The sequence below is a fragment of the Camelina sativa genome, chromosome 17, assembly GCF_030686135.1.
Source record: "Camelina sativa cultivar CO46 ecotype springtype chromosome 17, ASM3068613v1".
In the NCBI taxonomy this organism is placed as follows: Eukaryota; Viridiplantae; Streptophyta; class Magnoliopsida; order Brassicales; family Brassicaceae; genus Camelina; species Camelina sativa.
The window spans coordinates 39,050,826-39,072,104 of NC_141896.1; the positions used below are offsets into that span (position 1 = coordinate 39,050,826).

At 38.0% G+C, this 21,279-nt stretch overlaps 1 protein-coding gene and 2 pseudogenes across 1 annotated transcript; 1 reads left to right on the forward strand and 2 right to left on the reverse strand.

Moving 5' to 3' along the window:
• Positions 1 to 12,624: 12,624 nt before the first annotated feature.
• On the reverse strand, positions 12,625 to 13,047 carry LOC104760022 (putative F-box protein At1g53815 pseudogene; annotated as a pseudogene).
• Positions 13,048 to 17,091: 4,044 nt separating this feature from the next.
• On the forward strand, positions 17,092 to 18,440 carry LOC104758733 (RING-H2 finger protein ATL60-like). The gene has a single exon (XM_010481658.2). The coding sequence runs from the start codon at positions 17,362 to 17,364 to the stop codon at positions 18,286 to 18,288; it is 927 nt and encodes a 308-aa protein (XP_010479960.2). The 5' UTR covers positions 17,092 to 17,361; the 3' UTR covers positions 18,289 to 18,440.
• Positions 18,441 to 18,599: 159 nt separating this feature from the next.
• On the reverse strand, positions 18,600 to 20,002 carry LOC109129986 (putative F-box protein At1g53360 pseudogene; annotated as a pseudogene).
• Positions 20,003 to 21,279: the final 1,277 nt, after the last annotated feature.

A 21,279-nucleotide genomic window follows, 5' to 3' on the forward strand; every position in this document is an offset into this window, starting at 1 on the left:
CTGAAAGAAGTAGTAAAGAAAGAAATCCTAAAACTGCTTGATGCTGGAGTTATCTATCCTATCTCTGATAGTACTTGGGTATCTCCAGTGCACTGTGTACCTAAGAAGGGAGGCATAACTGTGATCAAAAACGACAAAAATGAGTTAATCCCAACTAGAACCATCACAAGACATAGGATGTGTATAGATTATAGGAAGTTGAATGCTGTATCTAGGAAAGATCATTTTCCTTTGCCTTTCATTGATCAAATGTTGGAAAGACTAGCTAGTCATCCCTATTATTGTTTCCTTGATGGGTATAGTGGATTCTTCCAAATCCCTATTCACCCAAATGATCAGGAAAAGACAACCTTTACTTGTCCCTATGGCACTTTTGCCTACAGACGCATGCCATTTGGTTTGTGCAATGCTCCTGCCACCTTTCAGAGGTGCATGACTTCAATTTTCTCGGATTTAATTGAGGAGTCAGTGGAAGTGTTTATGGATGACTTCTCTGTATACGGTTCCACTTTCTCCTCCTGTTTGTTAAATTTGTGCAGGGTATTGACGCGATGTGAGGAGACGAACCTGGTGCTGAACTGGGAGAAGTGCCATTTCATGGTTGAAGAAGGGATTGTTCTGGGACACAAAATTTCTGAGAAAGGGATTGAGGTTGACAAAGCTAAGATTGAGGTCATGGTTCAGCTTCAACCGCCTAAGACAGTGAAGGACATCAGGAGTTTTCTGGGACATGCTGGGTTTTACAGGAGATTCATCAAGGACTTCTCAAAAATTGCAAGACCTTTGACAAGGTTGCTGTGCAAGGAGGTTGAGTTCGAATTTGATGCAGCATGTTTGGAAGCCTTCAGCAAGATCAAGGAAGCCTTGGTTTCAGCACCCATAGTGCAAGCTCCTAATTGGGATCATCCTTTTGAGATCATGTGTGATGCTTCAGACTTCGCAGTTGGAGCAGTTCTGGGATAGCGAATTGACAAGAAGCTTCATGTCATCTACTACGCCAGTCGCACCTTGGACGAGGCCCAGGGAAGGTATGCTACCACGGAGAAGGAACTCCTAGCAGTTGTGTTTGCATTCGAGAAATTCAGGAGTTATCTTGTAGGTTCGAAGGCATTGTGTATACCGATCATGCCGCTCTGAGACACATATACTCGAAGAAGGATACCAAACCGAGACTGCTGAGATGGATCCTGCTTCTCCAAGAGTTTGACATGGAGATAGTAGACAAGAAAGGAATAGAAAATGGAGTTGCAGACCACTTGTCAAGGATGAGGATTGAAGATGCTGTTCCAATTGATGACTCAATGCCTGAGGAACAACTTCTCGTCGCCCAGGTTTGTGAGCGGATGCATGACACAGGGGTTGAGAACCTAAAAATCAGATGCATGGCGATCACTTCTGAGACTGCACCCTGGTATGCAGATGTTGTGAATTACAAGGTATGTGGAGAAGTTCCTGATGACATGGATCCATACAGGAAGAAAAAACTTTTTAGAGAGGTCAACCACTACTTCTGGGATGAACCCTATCTGTACAAGAGAGGTTCTGACGGTCTGTTCAGGAGGTGCATAGCAGAAGGGGAAGTGCAGGGAGTGCTTGAGCATTGTCATGGTTCCGTCTATGGAGGTCATTTCGCCACATTCAAGACAGCTCAGAAGGTTCTCCAAGCAGGTCTCTGGTGGCCAACCTTGTTCAAAGACGCTCACAACTTCATCACCAAGTGTGACGCTTGTCAGAGGATGGGCAACATCACAAGAAGGAATGAGATGCCCCAGAATCCGATCCTGGAAGTAGAAATATTTGATGTTTGGGGTATAGACTTCATGGGACCTTTCAACCCTCCATCTAATGGTAACGTCTACATTCTGGTAGCAGTTGATTACGTTTCCAAATGGGTTGAAGCCATTGCCAGTCCTACCAATGATCACAAGGTAGTTCTGAAGCTGTTCAATAGTATAATCTTTCCAAGGTACGGGATACCCAGAGCAGTGATCAGCGATGGTGGTACTCATTTTGTCAACAAAGTGTTTGAGAGTAAGCTGCGAAAATACGGGGTCAAGCACAAGGTGTCTACTGCATACCACCCTCAGACCAGCGGACAGGTAGAAGTCTCGAATAAGCAGATTAAAGGTATCTTGTCAAGGATTGTTGGGTTTTCAAAGAAAGATTGGTCTGTGAAGCTGGACGAGACTCTCTGGGCGTACAGAACAGCATTCAAGACGCCAATAGGCAGAACACCATTTCAGCTGGTTTATGGTAAAGCATGTCATCTCCCTGTAGAAGTTGAGTACAAGGCGCTTTGGGCTATTAAGTTGTTGAACTTGGACATTGACACAGCTCAAGCTAAGAGAACTCTAGACATCCATGAGCTGGAAGAAATACGACTTGATGCTTATGAGAGCTCTAAGATTTACAAGGAAAGGACAAAGAATTTTCATGACAAGAAGATTATTGTCAAGGATCTCAAGGCTGGGGATCAAATTTTGCTTTTCAACTCCAAACTTAAGTAATTTCCTGGAAAGCTTAAGTCTAGGTGGTCTGGACCGTTTGACATCAAGGAAGTTCTGCCATTCGGAGCCATCACTCTTCTGAACAAGGATGGTACTGAATTCACTGTAAATGGTCAGAGAGTCAAGAAATATTTAGCTGATCATGTCCGACCAGAGGGGTTTTCTGTGCTCCTCCATGAACCCCAAAAAGCATAAAAAGCTGAAAAGTCAAGCTAGGGACTTTAAACAAGCTCACTTGGGAGGAAGTCCCAAAGGTATCACTGTAAATATTTTTAGGATCCTTGTGTTTTTAATTTTTGTTTTTGGTTTTCCGTGTTCAGGAATCTACAGAAGGGAGTATGTGCAACAAGGATAGAGGTACAGAGAAAAGCAGAGTGAAAAAGGAGAGGGAGTTTAAAAAAAAAAAAAAAAAAAAAAAAAAAAAAAAAAAAAAAAAAACGAAAAAACGAAAAAACAAAGAAAAGAACCACTTGCTCCTCTCCCTTTTTCTTCCCACGTGAAAGCAGAGTGAATTATCAAACCCTCATTATTCCACTCTCCCTCATTCTTGGTATTCCACCCACGTGCCTATCACCTCACCCACTATCTCTCTTGTTCCCTCTCATGAAACACATAAACTTTGTGTCATCTCAAACTCTCTCTTGTCACCTCATCCCACCAATGCTCACCCACCACACTTCCTCTCCCCCATACTCGACATTCACTCAACCATTTCTCCTTCAACACCGGCGCGGAGCTGCAACTCGAACGACACCGTCTTCAACTTGTGATTCTCACCCACTCGATCCACCCCGCTCGATAGCACCAACCGAGCCGTCGTCTTCACCTGCTCCGGCGAAGCTGCACATCACAATCGAGCCGTGTCTGAGAAGCCTCAATCGAGCTGTGTCCGGGGAGCGTCAATCGAGTCGTTGTCGTGACCACTCGACGCGTCCGCTGTTGAACTCGTCAATCGAGCCGTGTTCAAGAATCACCAATCGTGCCGTCCTCATACCATTAATCGAGCCACGGTCGAACGTCTTCAATCGAGCCACGCTCGATTCTCTCCTCCACGCACGATTCGAGCAGTCCCTCAAGCTCTCAATCGAGCCACGACCCGCGCACGAATCGATCGGTTATCTCTCTCTTAGCACTCTTCATTTTCAACTCGGTAATTAGTTTTGTTATTGGCTCACTAATCTATTAACGCTTAATTTTGAGTTTACATGTTTCAGAGAAACAGAAAAAGTACAGAGCTTATACATGAGATGAGAGAAGCATACAGTTGTGTTGCTGGAGAACGTTCATCCCCCGAATCCATGGCGAGGCGTTTCATGGAAATGAAGAACATGGTTGACGTGGTTGTTGGGGGTTCAGGCCAAGCAGCGGGGTCAAGCAGACCAGCAAATCCGTTTACTAAAAGCAAGAGTCGCGGGAAGAGACCGGCGCAAGCTTCAAACTCAAGAGAGGAGGGAAGTGATTACGAACAGGAGGAACCTAAGTTGCGCTCCGAACAAGCTCCCAGAAAATCTGTAAAACGGAGGAGCGCTGAGACGAAACTAACTCCCAAGGAATACTATGAGTTGTTCCAGCAGGTGGAGTTCGCTGGAACAAGATATCCCCATGTCGAGACTATGCAGCAACTCGGGATTTTGGAGGATGTTCAATATCTGTTTAGGCGGTGCCATCTGGAGAGAATCATGAACACACCCAAAAACGGATATAGGGAGGAGACAATTCAGTTCCTTTGTACTCTGGAGACGCACCTGTATGCGGATGAGCCGGGAATGATGTCTGATGGAGGTCTGGGCTACATTACATTTCGCGTTCACGGCCAGTTCTACAATCTCACCTTCAGAACCGTTGAAGAGATGTTTGGATTTCCCAGCGGAACGGGGACTACGCCGCAGTTTGATCGGGATGAGATGTCCGCACTCTGGGCAACGATTGGGGGCACGCCCTCATTCACTTCATCGAAGACAAAAGCGCTGAACATGCGAAGCCCAGTGTTGCGCTACTTCCAAAAGGCGGTCACCAATGCATTTTACGCCAAAGAGATTAAGGGGTACATGACAAATGGCGAGCTTGAGATGATCGATCTGGCGATTAAGGGACTCTCATTCACTGCCATGGATTGCACCGCGCTGCAAGGTGACATATCCAACACTTCCGTCTCCCTCTACCTTATCAACTACATGATGACATACAAGAATTGGGTATCGCGAGTCAGCAACAACAGCACTCCTGGAGTGATGTGCATGGGAGGCGTAGTGACTTGGTTCCTTGAGGCTGCTGGTGTTCCCCTAAACTCTGAGCCGCACCCACCACGTTGGATTGACATCAACAACCTGCGACAGTTGAGCACTCTGGAGCGGGGTCTGAGACAGGGACGGTTGATCTACAAGTTTGTGCATCCTGCGGTCGGTCCCTCGAGATTACTCCTCCCTTGCGTCGAGTTAACTTCAATCTTAGGGGGAGAGCATATCGAGTTCATCCCTCCCACGGATCTCTTATACAATTCTGACGCTGAAGGGGAAACGTGCGCCGAGCCAATGGAAGAGGACACAGCGGAATATCGCCCAGAGGAGTACCGCCCAGAGCAGTTCCACTTCGAGGAGTACTCGGATCCGAGAATGTCAAAGGGGGTCAGAGCAGCTCATCACAGACTCAACCTGCTTCAACAATGGGGGAAAGCCAGAGACAAAACGGTGAGCCGTTTCACCAAGACTGTCATGAACTTCATGCGTAAGTTTAGCTGTTCCACTTCCACAACCGCGGTCCCTAGGTCTATCCCCGAGGATACCAGACCAATGCCAGGACGCCCTTCCGCGAACCTAGAGCGAACACCTTCTCCGATTCCATCTCCAGCACGTCAATCCTCATATGTGCCACGGCAGCGCCAACCTTCTCCCGTCCCTTCACGCCACTCGTCACATGAATCTAGGAAGAGAAAAGGAAACGGTTCGCGTGGTTCAAGAGCCTCCTCAAGTCGTCGATCAGCGCGTCGTTCTGCAGCTCAAGCTGAGCAAGAGGTTGAGCAACAAGTTGAGCAGCAAGACGATTATCAGCCTACGGATGTGGTAGTATTAGTCTCGGACCATGGTGAGTCCAGAGTCGACGACATGCAGTGTGACGAGCAGCCGAACATATATCAGAACACGCAAGCTGTTGAGCAGCAAGTCGACCAACCGGCTGACGTCACACCCGCGGATCCTGCACAAGGCGAAGGGCAGAGTCAGTTTCACACACCAACTCCTTGGGCGAGCTCAGACTCCTTCTTCTACTACTGAGGTACTCCGACCCTCCATTTGTACATACCATTTCATTCCTGCATTGTTTCTGTTGTGATTCTTAAATCCTCCGGCAAATTTTTCTTACACAGGAGACTGTGTAATTTAAGTTTGGGGGAGGGTTTGAGATGATGTATCTGATGTTGTGTTCTGTGATTCTTATTTTAATTTTTACACCATATCATATTTGAGTTTGCATCATATCTATTGCATAAAAAAAAAAAAACAAAAAAAAAAAGACAGAAAAAATCGAAAATCTCCACAAAAACAGAGTGTTCATGTAGTTTGCATTCGCATTTTAGGATTGAGTCTAGTGTTGTGCATGTAGGGTTGTTGCATTTAGCATAGGGGTTGATGATGATTGTAACCTTGTTAGCATGCTGGATTCAATAGGATAGGATCAAGACCCTTGTTATTAGTTCTTTGATGCTTATTGATTGAACTTGAAAATGTAAAATTGAAGCATGTTTTGAATTGATATCATTCCCTATCTACCTGAACCTAATCTTGACTTGCAATTATCATGTGATGCATTGAAGTTGAACTCATGGATACCATACACATACTTGGATTGTCTTTCACATTTTTACCACCCTTGTCAATCCAAGTAGCTGATTCCCATCTTTGGAACAGTTCCCCGCACCCTTAACCAACCGTTCTTTCAAGCCAATTGTTTTCTTGAGTGTCAGGCCTTTTCCGAGTTGAGCTTGTTAGAAAGTGTTAGGTTCTAACCGACAAGAGTAGGATCCTGTGTAGTTCTAGTTCGCGTTATCCGGACTAGTAGGACTAGGTGAGAACTCGAATTTTGGGTATTGGGTATGGATTTGTGCAGAAAAGTAAAGAAGTGGAAAGTCTTTAGGAGGGGGATGTGTTTACATAGTTTACAAGTCTAGTAAAGGATTTGGGGTGAGCAAAGTAAAAAGAGTTATTGGTTCTGGGCATAAAATAAAAAGATTAGACAAAGAAAAGAAAAGAAAAAAAATAAAAAAAAATACTTAAGATGTCTAGAGTCCCTAGAAGGAAAGAAAACGAACCATAATGATAATAAAGATCTCCCAATCCGCTAGAATGAAAAGAAGTGAACTCTTCCTAAGACTAAGTGTAAAAAGTTTGAGATGAAGTTTCTGATGAAGGGTAGAGATAGGACCAACTTCGGTTTGGAGTGTTCTTTGGGTAGACAGGGCGCTGCTCTTGTATGTATCAGTTGGTTTCAACCTTTAGCCTTCTCTTAAGCTCAACTCCTTTTCGTGAGAGAACCTTGTTCTGTATTGATAAAACCACGTGATGAGGAGACCATCTATGTCTCAAACCTTTACCCTAGCCAAATGAGTTCAATGACATTGTTTAGCTTGATTCACGGTTCTCTGTTAATGAATGTTAAAGGGGATGATTGATAGGATAGCATGTGTAGATTTGAAATAAAGTTCCTTCACCATGCATCATAGAACTAAAAACAAGGACCTTGATTCTAACTACTCTATTCAGCATGTTTTAGGTTCTGAGACCCCATCTTCACACCTCTCTTCCATACTCTGTTCTTGATAGTTTGCTTGAGGGCAAGCAAAGAATAAGTTTGGGGGAGTTGATATGTCTGTATTTTGCATCTCCTTAGCCTGTATTTGTCATGCCTTTAGCTAGGACAACTAGTTGTTTTGCATCATTTTAGAACCTCTTTCGTACATTTTGCATGTTTAGGAAGTTTCTGCATCATTCTTGCATACATTGCGCATTTCGGAGTTTTTCAGGTGTTTAGGAGACGTTGGAAGCGCACACAATCGAGCTGCTCCTCACTTACACAATCGAGCGCTCCTCACTTCCTAAACCGAGCCCTCCTCACTTCCTAAACCGAGCCATGCTCCTCACTCCCTCAACCGAGCCATGCTCCTCACTTCCACATTCGAGCGCTCCTCACTTCTACAACCGAGCCATGCTCCTCACTTCCACATTCGGCTGCTCCTCACTTCTACAACCGAGCCATGCTCCTCACTTCTACAGTCGAGCCCTCCTCAGTTCTACAATCGGGCTACTCCTCGCTTCCACAATCGAGCCATCACTCGAGCCACCGGTATAGGGATTCAGCTTTTGACGTCTTCATGAAAGTTGTAGAGAATTGAGTCATCTTTCCAATGCCGTTTATTTCAAGCCAATCGGAGGTGTGGTTCAAGAGTTATCATCGTTTTAGTGGATACGTATACACCCAGCTCGAGCCACTTTCACAGACCATGCTCGAGCCATTTTCACTCACACCACTGGAGCCACTCCTACTCATTCCACTCGACCTCACTCTAGGGAGAGACGACACACGACTCGACCGCACATGTCAGGAAGACGTTCCGTCTTATGCGCTTCAGGAGATTCCCAAACCGACGCTTCACCTTGTCGTTTTAAGTTTTAGGGATTTACATGTTTTTTACTATAAATACATTTTGTTAAATCTTGTTTTGGATATCTTAGTTTTTATCTCGTTTTGTTCTTAAGGTTTACCTAGCCTCCAAAAAACGTTCTGAGACTTGTATTTCCGATATCTTTGAGATTATTGAGATTTTGCATCTGATTCCTTTTACAAAGTTGTTCACCTTATTTTTATCCACCTAATGATGCTTGATTCAATGATTTATGTGTTTGCATGCTTGATGATGAATTTCGGATCTGAGTAGTGTAGTAGTTCTTGAGGATGGGATAGATTAGGTGGAGGATCTTAGGATGTAGAGTGTTTAAGCTTTGATTGTATGACTCCCTTCTGGACTAGAATTAGAAATACTAGTTTCTCTCTGATCAATTGGAACTAGGTTTTAGACATCTCCGCACCCAAAAGGTGTTCGATGAAATGTCTGACCAACTAGTGCCAGAGACTTACGTTCCTAGCCTAAGAGATTAGTTGTCTAGGATGTTTGTTGACGTGAATGAACTTGTTTTTCATGCCATGCTTGATCATGTTTCTCTAGCGAGAGCTAGGATTGGAAGTGGTTGAGTTTGAGTAGCTTTTGTCAAGAGATTGGATTAGCTAAGAAGTGATGCTCATTATTTAGGGATGGTTTGCTTGTGACATGTTAAACACGCTATAGACTAGGATACTCCACCGACATCAATTACTCCCATCCTTAGGACTTCTTTCTTTCTGATTTTTATTACATTCCCGGAACTGTTTCGTTTGTTCATGCTTAGAATCGTTCTCAGTTTCTCTCATTCTTGCTTGCTTCTTGTCATACATTTTCGTTTCTGTTTCTGTAATTCATTTCATTTTGTATTTTGACCATTCTAGGATTGTTAGAAAAACTCTCTCTTGAATTGGCTTAACTTGTGATTGCTTGATTGCATCTTGAGTGACTAGCATCATCCCATTTGGATTGACACCTTAAGTATTACAACGCATAAGGTTAATTGAACCTACTAGGAGAAACAAAAATCTTAGTATCAAAAACTGAAAACGCAAAATAGATGTTTAGATTAAAGCGAGTAAATCTAACCAAACAAACAAACAACAATCTTACCAGCATCATTCTCCATTGTCCTAGAAAATAACATTTTTCAAAACGTTTTAGATGCTCTTTTTCACGAAAACATGGAGTTTTGTACCCTGTAAAAGAAAGTTTACGTGAGTATTTCTACATGATATAAAAGTTTAAAAAGGTGAGATAATATTATAAGAATATGTATATTACCTTCACATCACTGAGCACCATGTCGAATGTTCCACCAAATCTTGTTGTGTATGTACTTCAGGTATGGAGGACCTTCATTTTCACACACCACAACGTCTTGTACGGGTTCACGTCATTGAGGAATGCCAGAGACTGAGTCGCTATTGCTAATTACTATGAAAAGAAGAATTAAAAAAGTTTTTACTATGAGATAAGTTGATGGCTTGATGAGTTAGGACATCTAATGATATTCTATATTTATAGAGAACTTAGATAATTAGGTTATTACTTTGATCGTTGAATAACTTGGAGAGGAAGCACAACATCTTAGATACAATCAACCGTTTAAGGATCTTTTTAAATTAAAAGTCAAATGAAGATACCATAGTTTTAAGCAAGATTAGAAGATATATGAAGATTGATTGATCATTAAGATCTTTTATGATTGAATGATTGTTTATGATTGAATATTTCATGCAATTCTCTTTAGGAAATAGCCGTAAAAGTCGAGCATGTAGTTAATACAGTGGAATAAAGAGAGAATATGCTTTGACCAAAAAAAAAAGAGAATATGCATGCTTTTGATTGAATGGTTAAGATTGCATCTATCATTTAAAGCTTTAAGAACCCGATTAGTAAATTGGTTAGTATTTGATCCAATTAAAAGACCCATGGTTAGACACGCGGATCCTATGTTAATTTTGCAATCGATTAATTATTCTCACATTTGGCCTTTTTGATTTCAATTAAACGTTTCCTTTTGTCATAATTCGATGGCAATTGCTGTAATTAGTGAAGACATTTTGGACATTTTTTCAAATGTACTCCTCTTTTAATTATAAGAAGATAGAATCAAGAATTAGATTCTTGGGTCATTTACTCTCTTTTGTGATTTCAAGTGCTCTTTCTCTTTTATGCAGATTTGGTCATGAAGTCAAAACATGGAGAATTCAAGGTGATGACCATGTGTGAAACTCCATTGAAGAAAAAGGAAAAGAGTAAAGATCCAAGAAGAAGATGAAGATGAAACTAAAGAGTAGATTAATGTTTTAATTTAACTAAGTGTATTATTTTAATTTATTTTGTTGAGATTTCAAAACTATTTTTCTGGTTTTAATTGACAATTTGTCTTATTTATTTAGCTTTTCTAATTTTAATTTGATATAAAAATTCTAAATATCAATTATTAGCATCCATACGTTTTAATACTTTTGGTTGGAAAATCGTCGTAATTTTTTTCCGACCATTTTTAAATCGTCGGAAATCGGTCAAATATTTCTGACAAATTTCCGACCGTTTATTACCAACGAATTTCCAATCACCTTTTCGGTTGGAAATTTCCGACGAATTTCCAACCAAATAAATTTCCGACCAGCGATTTCCGACTGATTTACTGTCGTCGGTTAATGGTTGGAAATGCTTGTTTCCGACCATTTTCCGACTGATTGGACCGTCGGAAATTGCTTTGTTTTCTTGTATCTCTATTTTATTCATGATTTGTGTTTTTACAATTATGTCTGAGTAGATCTGTTTGTTAGATTTAGGGTTTCTCATTAGGGATTTCATTGTTTATTAGATCTGTTATTATTTAGGATTCATGTTTGTTAGGTTTCTCATTAGAGAAGATTTATGTTTGTTAGGTTATTTTTAATGCTAGATCTTTGATTAGTCATCTGGATTTAGATTTTAGGATTATTGATTGATATGAGAATATAATTGATTTTCCTGATAAAAACTTTTGGTGAGCAAAATTACTTTTTGCAAAAAGATTTGAATTAGTGATTTTGTGAACTTATCTAAACTTGATTTTATTGCTGGTTTTTAACTTAAATTTTGCAAAAAGATTTGGATTTTCTGGTTTTAAAATTTAGATAATATTTGCAGTGAGAACTGATTTATTTTATAATTGTGTTTAGAGTTCAAGAACGGTGCTTAATTGTTGAATTCTGTTTACTTAATTAATTGATATGATTTTCCATGATTTCCTGAGAATTTCCCTAGATATAGGGTTTTTAATTCCTGAATTTACAACATTTTTATTTTCTGTTTTTGCATTGATAAATTACAATTTTGGTTTAGCATAATTAAAATATTATTAAATCTATTGTGTGAATGTTAGAATCAATATGTTTCGACCATTTATGTTTCTCCATAGCTCATAGAAACTACGTACGATTATCAATATTACAATCACTCACACCTCCTTTTAGTTCATGATCAATATCAATCTTTCTTGTTCAACGTATAAAAACTGAAATTCTCAGACCCAACATTAAAGCAAACAAAATAATGGTATATATGTTTTTTTATCATTGGCTTAGAAGCCGAAAACATAACTAATCACAGAAATAGTCACCTCAAAATATGGAGAAATATAAGAAACACAAAGATAGATAATGCTATTAGTCCTGCATGAAAAGAACACACTTACATAAGCTTCACATCTTCAACATAGTTTGTAAATGCGTGAACCCTACTGTACTGAGAAAACTCTTCAAATAATAAACCTTCCAATTTTACTTTGGTGAAAGTGTTGCTCTCAAGATTGTAGTAGAAAATGAAGAAAGGACATGCATAGCTCGTTTTACTTTGGTCAAACACAAACACCATTTCGCAACTACCAATCATTCCAGCAGGACGTACATGGCTCATTTTTTTTAACCATCGAAGAGGAATTCGTTTGACACGCTTTGACCATATATGTTGCTCGACATCCTCTAAAACCCACAACTCAAAAGAATCAAGGTAGATACCACTCTTATAGGCACCTAATTTACCCTTCTACTCGATCAAAGTGAAACCGAAAGAGTCTATCCTTGTTGCCAAGTCTCAACACTAACAAGAAAGAATTTCTCAGACCGAACATCAAAGCAGACGATTGTAGGTTTTCCCTTCTCCATCTCCGATGGATAATAGATAACACCATCAATGCATATCCCACTCTCGTTTAGATTTAGAGGATACAGAGTTGTGCAACATTGGATCTCTCTCCATAAGAGATTTTCATTCTCAGTCCCTATTGTGAGAACGTGATACTCACTGGAACACTTTTTGAAATCGAAAGGAAAACTCCACCAGGTGATACACAATACCTTGAACTGTTTGTCGATTGGATCATACCCATGATAATATTTTTCTTTTCTTGCCTTTGAGCTTACTTTCTCCATTCTCAGGTTCGGTAAGGTTAAAGACTCTCCCGTGAAGGGGTTAGAAATCACAGTAAATGTTGAAACTGTCTTCATCAGTATGTTGACGACAGACTAGTCCTTGGATAGGTTGACATACTTCATAGAGATCTTTTCCAGAAGTCTTATGATGGAAGGTGGCTACAAGAGACAAGTTCACATCTGGATTATGAGGTGAAGTGTAGAAGAACAAATCTCCTGCATATTCGATGGTGAGCAGGATCCGCGGTGGTGGATCTGGGAACGTGATCGGGAACAATAGGTTGTTGTTTGTACGGCGAATAACCGATGACCAGAGCTTGGATACGCAACGACACTGAGCCATAGACTTCATCGGCAATCTCGACATGATATTGATGACGACATCAACAGGGAGCACCGGATATTCTCCAGACGGTTTATTGGATCCACACTTGGACATGGTCTGCTCCTCCTGATTTGTCATAGCGGTGGAGTAAGCCCTAAGTAAGCTTCTAAAAAACTATACTCACTCGGTTTCATATTAAGTGTCAATTTAGACTGTAAATTTTGTTACAAAATAAGTGTCAATAGATGTTTGTTAAATTTTCCAATTTTATCTCTACTAATTTAATGTATTAACCAATAGAAAAAGTTGTATAATATATTAATAAGGGGTAAAATAGAAGATTTAATGATTTTCTTAATATGTGTGAGAAATCCTAAAATAACACTTAATATGAAATGGAGGGAGTATTTTTTTTTTTTTTGTAGGCTATCTTGTTGTTCTAAGAAATCATTTGGCATTCTATTTTTGCAACATTTGTTATTTTCTTTTTAATATTTTTAGTGTATTTTTTTCAGTTAACTTCTATGACATACATTATCTTATTTATATTTATATTTAAGATAAAATATAATGTGATATTATACATTATAAGATGTTTAATTTAAATCTTTAATTTGTGCAGTATATTGTCTAAAATCATGGTTTTTCTTTTTCTCTAAAAAGTTGTCATTTGACACTCTCTTCTTGCAACATGTGTCATTTTCTCTTTATAATATTTTTAGTGTATTTTTTTCAATTAGATTTATATGACATACATTATTTTATTTTTATTTTTATTTAAGACAAAATATAATTTGATATGATATTATACATTATAAGATGTTCAAATTTCATTAATTTGTGTTGCATATTATCCAAAATAATGCTTCTCTCTTTTATTTCTTTTTCCTTTATTTCTTTATTATAATAGATATATAATTTATTTTGCTTGAAATTCCTTCAGATATTATTAGTTACATTAAAAAATTATATTTAACAAAATAATAAATGTATGTATTTATGAACATTCTCGCATATTTTATTATATTTCATATTCTATCACATATTTTGTAACTCTCATATTAATTTCATTCTGTTGAAATTCCTATCATATATTTATAGTTATATTAACTAAAAAAATTATACTTAAAACAACTAATAAATGTATTTTTGCTGAACCTTCTCACATATTTTATTAAATTTAAAATTCTATCACATATATTATAACTCTCATATTAATAATCATATACATCTTTAAGGTACTAAATTTCATTTTATTGAAATTATTTACTTATGTTATACTTTGACACTTTTGTAACTTCCATAGTATTATTAATATTGTAATAAATGACTAATAACAATTAGAAACATAATAAATATTAAAATACATTAATATGTGTTTATTACATTTTGTAACTCTCATATAGCTTATGTAACTCCTTATAAATATAAATTGATATAAGAATTAGTGCACTAACTACCTAATTAAATAATGAATTTATAATAGGCTTCTAACTCCAATTTTTCCTATAAAAAAAGACAGACATCTCAATAACCATCATATCTCAAACCTCACATAAATTTGTAAACTCTATAAATTTTCAACTAATTAATATTATCTTAGTGTATTTCTTTATTTTATATAATAAAGTAAAGTTTTCTTAATCTCATACTTTAAAAAACTGACAAAAGGCACTCATTCGTCACAAAATTGTGTACATAAAAAAATATCCAAAAAAGATATCTTGACATTTTAGCAATGTCCTTTTCGAAATTTCTTGACATTTTAGTAATATCTTTTTTTGACATATCTTGACATTTTAGTAAGGTTTTCTTTTGACAAGCTCTAAGAAGTTTTTATTTGGCATTCTCTTCTTGCAACATGTGTCATTTTCTCTCTAATATTTTTAGTATATTTTTTTTAATTAACTTTATATGACATACATTATATTATTTATATTTATATTTAAGTCCGTTTGAGCAAAAGTAACCGGTTCGTGAAAGTCTACAGAAAACAAGAAATTTAGGTCGAAAAGTATCTCTTTATTGATCAAGATGTTGATAACAAGTACAAGAAACAAGCCACAGCTAATCAACTAGAACCCTAATATTGCTCTTAAGTCGGTTGCTGTGGTTTTGTTGCGCCTCTTGTACTTGCTCCTTATCTCGTGTCCTTCTCCCTTTGAGAGGTCGCTTATTTATATGGTTTTTGAACCCTAGTTCCTCGTGGGAACTGTCTTCTTCCTTTCCTTTTTTTTTTGATAACTTCCTATTTTATTTATGGTTAGTTTCCAATTACTTGTCGGTTGTTTGTCCTCCAAGGTAAAGGATTGGGCTTCTCGTATATGTCGGTAGGCCTTTTTACAGGTTGTTTATGATCTTTAGGAGGTTGTCTAGAACCTTCCATCAAATGAACCGGTCTTCTTAACAACCGGTTAAATATCATCAATAGCCTTTGAGCTCTTTTAGACAACCGGCCACATGGTTTAGCAACTGTCACATGTTGTTTAGTCGATGAATTATTTTTACCCAACAAAGACAAACTATAATTTGATAGTATACATTATAATATGTTCAAATTATTCTTTAATTTGTATAGCGCATTGTCCAAAATAATGATTTTCTCCTTTATTTCTTTATTTTATATATAATAGATATATAATTTATTGTATATGTATTAATTTTTTAAAATGTAACTCCCATAATGTTTGGGAGAAAAAGAAAAACTTATTGATGTAAAAAATATAACACTCATCATTTTAATACATTTTGATGTATTAATCACTACAAGAAAACCTGCAATTTGGGACTCCAGTTTGTGACTGTTTTTTGTCGCAAAAATTTGCTACTTTTGTGATTGTTTTACTACGTATTAACGAAATTAGAAAAAATAAAGGGAAACACGTCGCCTATTAACGCCAAAAATACAACGTCGCAATTCCATCTCAATTTAGCGAGACCATATACGTACTCTTTTGTGACTCAATATATTTAGTCGCAAAACAGACGCATTTTGTGACTACTTTACAACTACCGTTTTGGTCTTAACAAGCAGTCTCAAATGAGTCGTGATATGGCGACCTATTTACAACGACGTTTTCGAGTATCATTTAGTACAAAGTCGTCGCGGCATGTCAACAAAAAACGTTGAGGATGTGAAAGTTAGATGTACTCAACTTTTGGAACTCCTTTAAAAACGGTCGCAAAATAGTCGCAACATGTTGGCAAAAAACTTGAAGAATGTGTGTCAGGTGTAATGAACTTTTGTGACTCTTTCTGAAATGGTTGCAAAAGCTTCACAAATTTTCTCCTATATATATGGCACCACTTCTTCCTTCATTTACATCCACATCAAAAAAAGAAAACAGAGAAGAAGAAAAAAACAGATAAGGAAAAAAAGAAGGAAAAAAGAACGGAAAAAAATGGAGAAAAAAGAGAGTAAAAAAGAAAAACAATGTGGAACAATCCGCTACGAGCATGGATATACAATCAGATCGATCCATCCACTAATCTTATCTCATTGGATTATTCGGCGGGTGTGGAAGAGTTCATCACTTTTACCAGTAGTCGTGCACAAAATAGTAGAGATAGTTTTTATTGCTCTTGTGTAGTATGTCAGAATTCAAAGTCTTTGAAAGCTGTCTCAATTTCGAGTCATTTGCTAAGTAGAGGGTTTATGCCTAACTATTATGTATGTTATGAACATGGTGAAGATTATGATGTTGTTGGGGAAGGAACTAGTAATATACATATGGTTTACCCCTACTATTATGCTTCAACCATACTCCTTAAGATGGGTTTTGTTAAGGCCCAATCTACTCACTAAATTGTAATACATCATACCAAGGAATAATCAATTAGCGAGCCTCACCTTTACTGATAAAATATAGGTTTTTTATTGGTCTTCTTATGCTTGAGACTTGAGAGAAGCTGTTCTAGTATGTGCCAATTGAATCTATAAACTCATTGTATGATATATATACAAATATATCATTTGTACTGTATGTTTAGTTTCAGGTTATAAAACGTTCTTATCTCAAAGCTGATGTTTACCTACATGATCTGGAGAAATTGACTAAACCAAGTCAAAACCCCAATAGCGTGTTCCACTGACTTGTGTCCATAACTTTATAAAAATTCTTGAACCAGTCTTGATGCTCATCTACATACATATTGCCGTGGATCCTGGAGCGAGAAGACAAATTCTTCAAAATTAATGGACCTCCAATTAGATTTCAACTTCAAAAACATCTCCTTATTTCATTTCATTCCGTTTGAATAGCTTCACCCCTTTTTATAAAGCATCGATTTTTCGGGTTTTAAATATGTTCTGTTCTTCTAAGTCTTCACAATCTTTGTCTTGATGTGAGAATCTTTCGTTTTCCTTTCTTTCCACGCAAAAAGTCTTGAGTTTTCTTCCCTTGAATTTTGAACCAAATTCATTAGGTTTTTCACCATTTTTTTATCAGCGATATGGACGAAGAATCTAGTAGTTCTGTTTTCAGAAAATTCGAAGGAGAAGAGACTATGGGAAAAGTACTTCTATTTGCAACCGTATCAATTTTCACAGGGGTTATGTTCCTCCTCTTGCTTCATCTCTACGCTAGACTCTTTTGGTGGCGTGTGGAACAACATTTCAACCTAAACCTAATCCAATCCGACGATCCTGGCTCCACAGTCATCGGCCGTAACCATCGAAGACGTCGTTTCGTCTTTGCTCAAGCTCAAGAAGATCCTCCTTGTAATACCGGTCTTCATTCTAAAATCCTCCAATCGATCCATGTTGTTGTTTTCAAGTCAACGGACTTTAAAGACGGGCTAGAATGCGCCGTTTGTCTCTCTGATCTCGTTGACGGCGATAAAGCTAGGGTGTTACCAAGGTGTAATCATGGGTTCCATGTTGATTGCATCGACATGTGGTTTCAGTCTCATTCCACTTGTCCTCTCTGTAGAAACACAGTTGGTTCCGTGGAAGAGACGGCACATGGAGAAAGTTCTGAAGACCGTGAGGCTTTATCTCAAAATCAAAACTTTGAATCAGGGAACTCGAGTAATCAGCATAATCCATCTCAAGATCAGAGCCCTGTTTTTGGATCTTGCTCTGTTAGAAGCGCATGCCTCCTTGTTACTGAAGATTCTCCTACTGGAAATTTTGCAGATTCTTCTAACGATCATCAACAAGAATCTACTGATACATGTGACAGAGCACAAGAAGTGACTACGGTTGTAGTGGACATTCATGCGGATACAAATGAGAATTTCTCCGAGAGAGTCGGCGAAGAAGAACCTAAGTCACCGATGTTCACAAGGCTAAGTTCGCTTAAGAAGTTTTTGAGTAGAGAGAAGAAAGGTGTAGTTTGCATTATTGGTTCAAGCGGGACCAACAACAACAATGTTTAAATAAATAAGAAATATATGTTGAACCCAATCAAGAGAGATCTCGAGATCAAAATATGAATTGGTTATCTTTGTATATGATACTAGTGTTACATAAACATTACATATGTACGTACACAGTTTGTTTTGATTCAAATCTCTTTTGTTTTTTTTTTATATTAGATATGATGATCAAGCCATGGTTGATATAGTTTAGAATCCAATTCTTGCAATGGTATGGACTGAAAACATAACTAAGAAGTATATACACTGATCAACTGAAGTAAGACAAAGTTTTGCAAGTGCAACATCATAATATAGGGGTTTTAATTAGATCTGTTTTTAAGATAATATCCAAACATTAATTAATCGGAACACACTTTAAATTTTACATAAAGTCTCACCTACTGAAATCCAAAATATAAAGTCTCACCTACTGAAGCCTTGAACTCATAGTCCAGAAAGGTGGAAACAGAAGTCATACTATGCTCAAACTTTTCAAAACCCTGAATATTGATTCTTGTAACCGTGTGCCTCTCTATATTGTAGTAGTAAATGCAGAAAGGGTGATAGCCTGTGACCGGAGAAAATACAATCTCACCGGTACCAGTCATTCCAAGAAAGAAACATGCTTTGTCGAGTTGGGATGGCAATATGCATATACGTTTCGACCATATATGTTCTCCAGCATCTTCTAAAACCCACAACGCAAATCTTTCTTCATAAGACCCACAACGCTGATGTGCACCTAATTTACCTTTGCAGTTGAACAATTGTAACCTCCTATTAGGGACAATGTCTTTATGTAATTTAACAAAGCTGAATTTCTCAAACCTAAAGTCGAAGCAAACCATCTTAGAACATCCATCAGGAAATGTAGCTCCGTAATACAGAACACCATTTATGCATATGTTATAATCCATGGAATCATGGGGAAGTACTGGGTCTTGGATCGTCCTCCATCGACGTTTTATTCCAGTCTCCAATGTCAAAATCCGATGAGTATCGGGTGTTCCATCACGAGACCATGTGATACACAACACTTTGAACTGTTTGCTGATCGGATCAAAGCCAAAATAGCTTTCCGTAATACCGCTAGCTTTCACACTGGGTAAAAATATGGACTCCCCAGTGCCGAAGGAAGACCAATCCACGGACTACTTGGGGACTGATATCCCATGGAATATATTTGCGAAGCCGAAAACACTTTTTATAAGGGGTGGCTACGAGAGAAGAGTTGTCATCTGGATTTTGAGGTTGAGGCGAAGAGGAGACAAATGACTCTTCATTAACTGGATCTTCATTATCTGAGTCTTCATTATCTGAGTCATTAACTGGGACGACGAAAAGGAGCCGTGGACGAGACACAGATTTAGTCAGGAACAGCTCTGTGAAATCAGGACGACGAAGTATGGATTCCAACGATTTGGATACGCAACGAAACCTAGCTATAGAATATGCCGGGACTCTCGAGAAGATATCAATAAGAAGGTCAACAGGGATTGGGTCTGAGTCTTGTCTTACCAAATTTGAAGATTGTGCGATCAATAGATCCTCCGAGAACTGCTGCTCCAGATTATTTTTCATGGCGGATGTTTCAAACCCTAGAATCACTTTTTCAGAGCTTACGCGAACGAAATCGAACTGACTTTATAGTGCCACGATCATAATGGGCCCTCTCTAGGCCCTGCTATAATTAGGGCCAATGCTTAATCGCCGATTTTTATCCATTTCCGTGTTAACGTTTTGTTTGGTGAGCATTTTTATTTTAGTGATCTTAGCCCTAATTTTTTTATTTTTTTTCTTTTCCTAATTTCTAATTGAAAAAAAAAGACAAAGAAAAAAAATCGTCAGAGGTTGATTAGTAGACTACCATGGCGGATGTTATAGGTAGACTTGATTACCGTCTCGATCTACACTACTAGAAATACTTGGTAAAATGTTTAAGTTTAATACAAAAGCGTTGTTTGTATTTAAAAAACAAGACCAGATGTTAAATCTATTGGGATACAAACCAAGTCCAAGTCCTACATCTGAAGTTTAAAAAAATTATTATTAATATATAAAGGGTTAGGGTCAATCTACTAATTGCCAATTGGTTTTTAGTTAGAAAACCAAAATAAGCCCAAAATTTAACATGGTATCAGAGCCCAAGGTTAAAATTCTGGTGGACCTAGAAAAGTGGATACAAACATGTCTATTGTTAACCCAAGTAATAGGCCCCAAAAAGGGGTTTATTATCGGTCCAAGTGGGATCGATTCGAGATGGAGTTATCATCTCGAGGAGACATGTGGTCTTTGGTTTGAAGGGGAGATTGTTGGGATACAAACCAAGTCCCACATCTGAAGTTTAAAGAGATTATCATTAATATATAAAGGATTAGGATCAATCTACTAATTGCCAATTGGTTTTTAGTTAAAAGCCCACCCAAAATTTAACAAAACCAAGATATGCGTATGCCTTCAACTCACGGTTCAGTGTGGTCTGACTATGCCTATGATTCGGTTACGAGATCATAAATTGAAACTATTGTTGAGAAAAAGTCCCGTGTCAAAGCAATCTGAACGCTCATGTAAACTTCACATCTTCTACGTAATCTAAGAACAAGTGAGCTTTTGTACTAATCACAAACACTTAGCTGTAGATGATGAGAGAATACGACAACGACAATCACGAGAGTATATATATAGAGATGATGAGTTGAGATCGTTGGAAGATCTGTGTTGTTGCATCGAGAGATTGTTTGGTGATCATCCTTCGAGAATTGCAGATCATGGCGAATGTAAATCCTATAGAGTCCTAAATAGATGATGGAGAACGAAATATGACAGCCAGAAGATTACTCATAATAAAGTTACAAGCTGAACATTATTGACAATGGAGAGATCGTGAAGAGTTTCTGCCTTTTGTCCATGCCTTTATCTAAGTTACAAGCTACTCATAATTAAGTTCCGACTTTGGTTCATGCCTTTATCTAATGATAAGCACATAACCGAAGTGAACCGGTGGTGTCA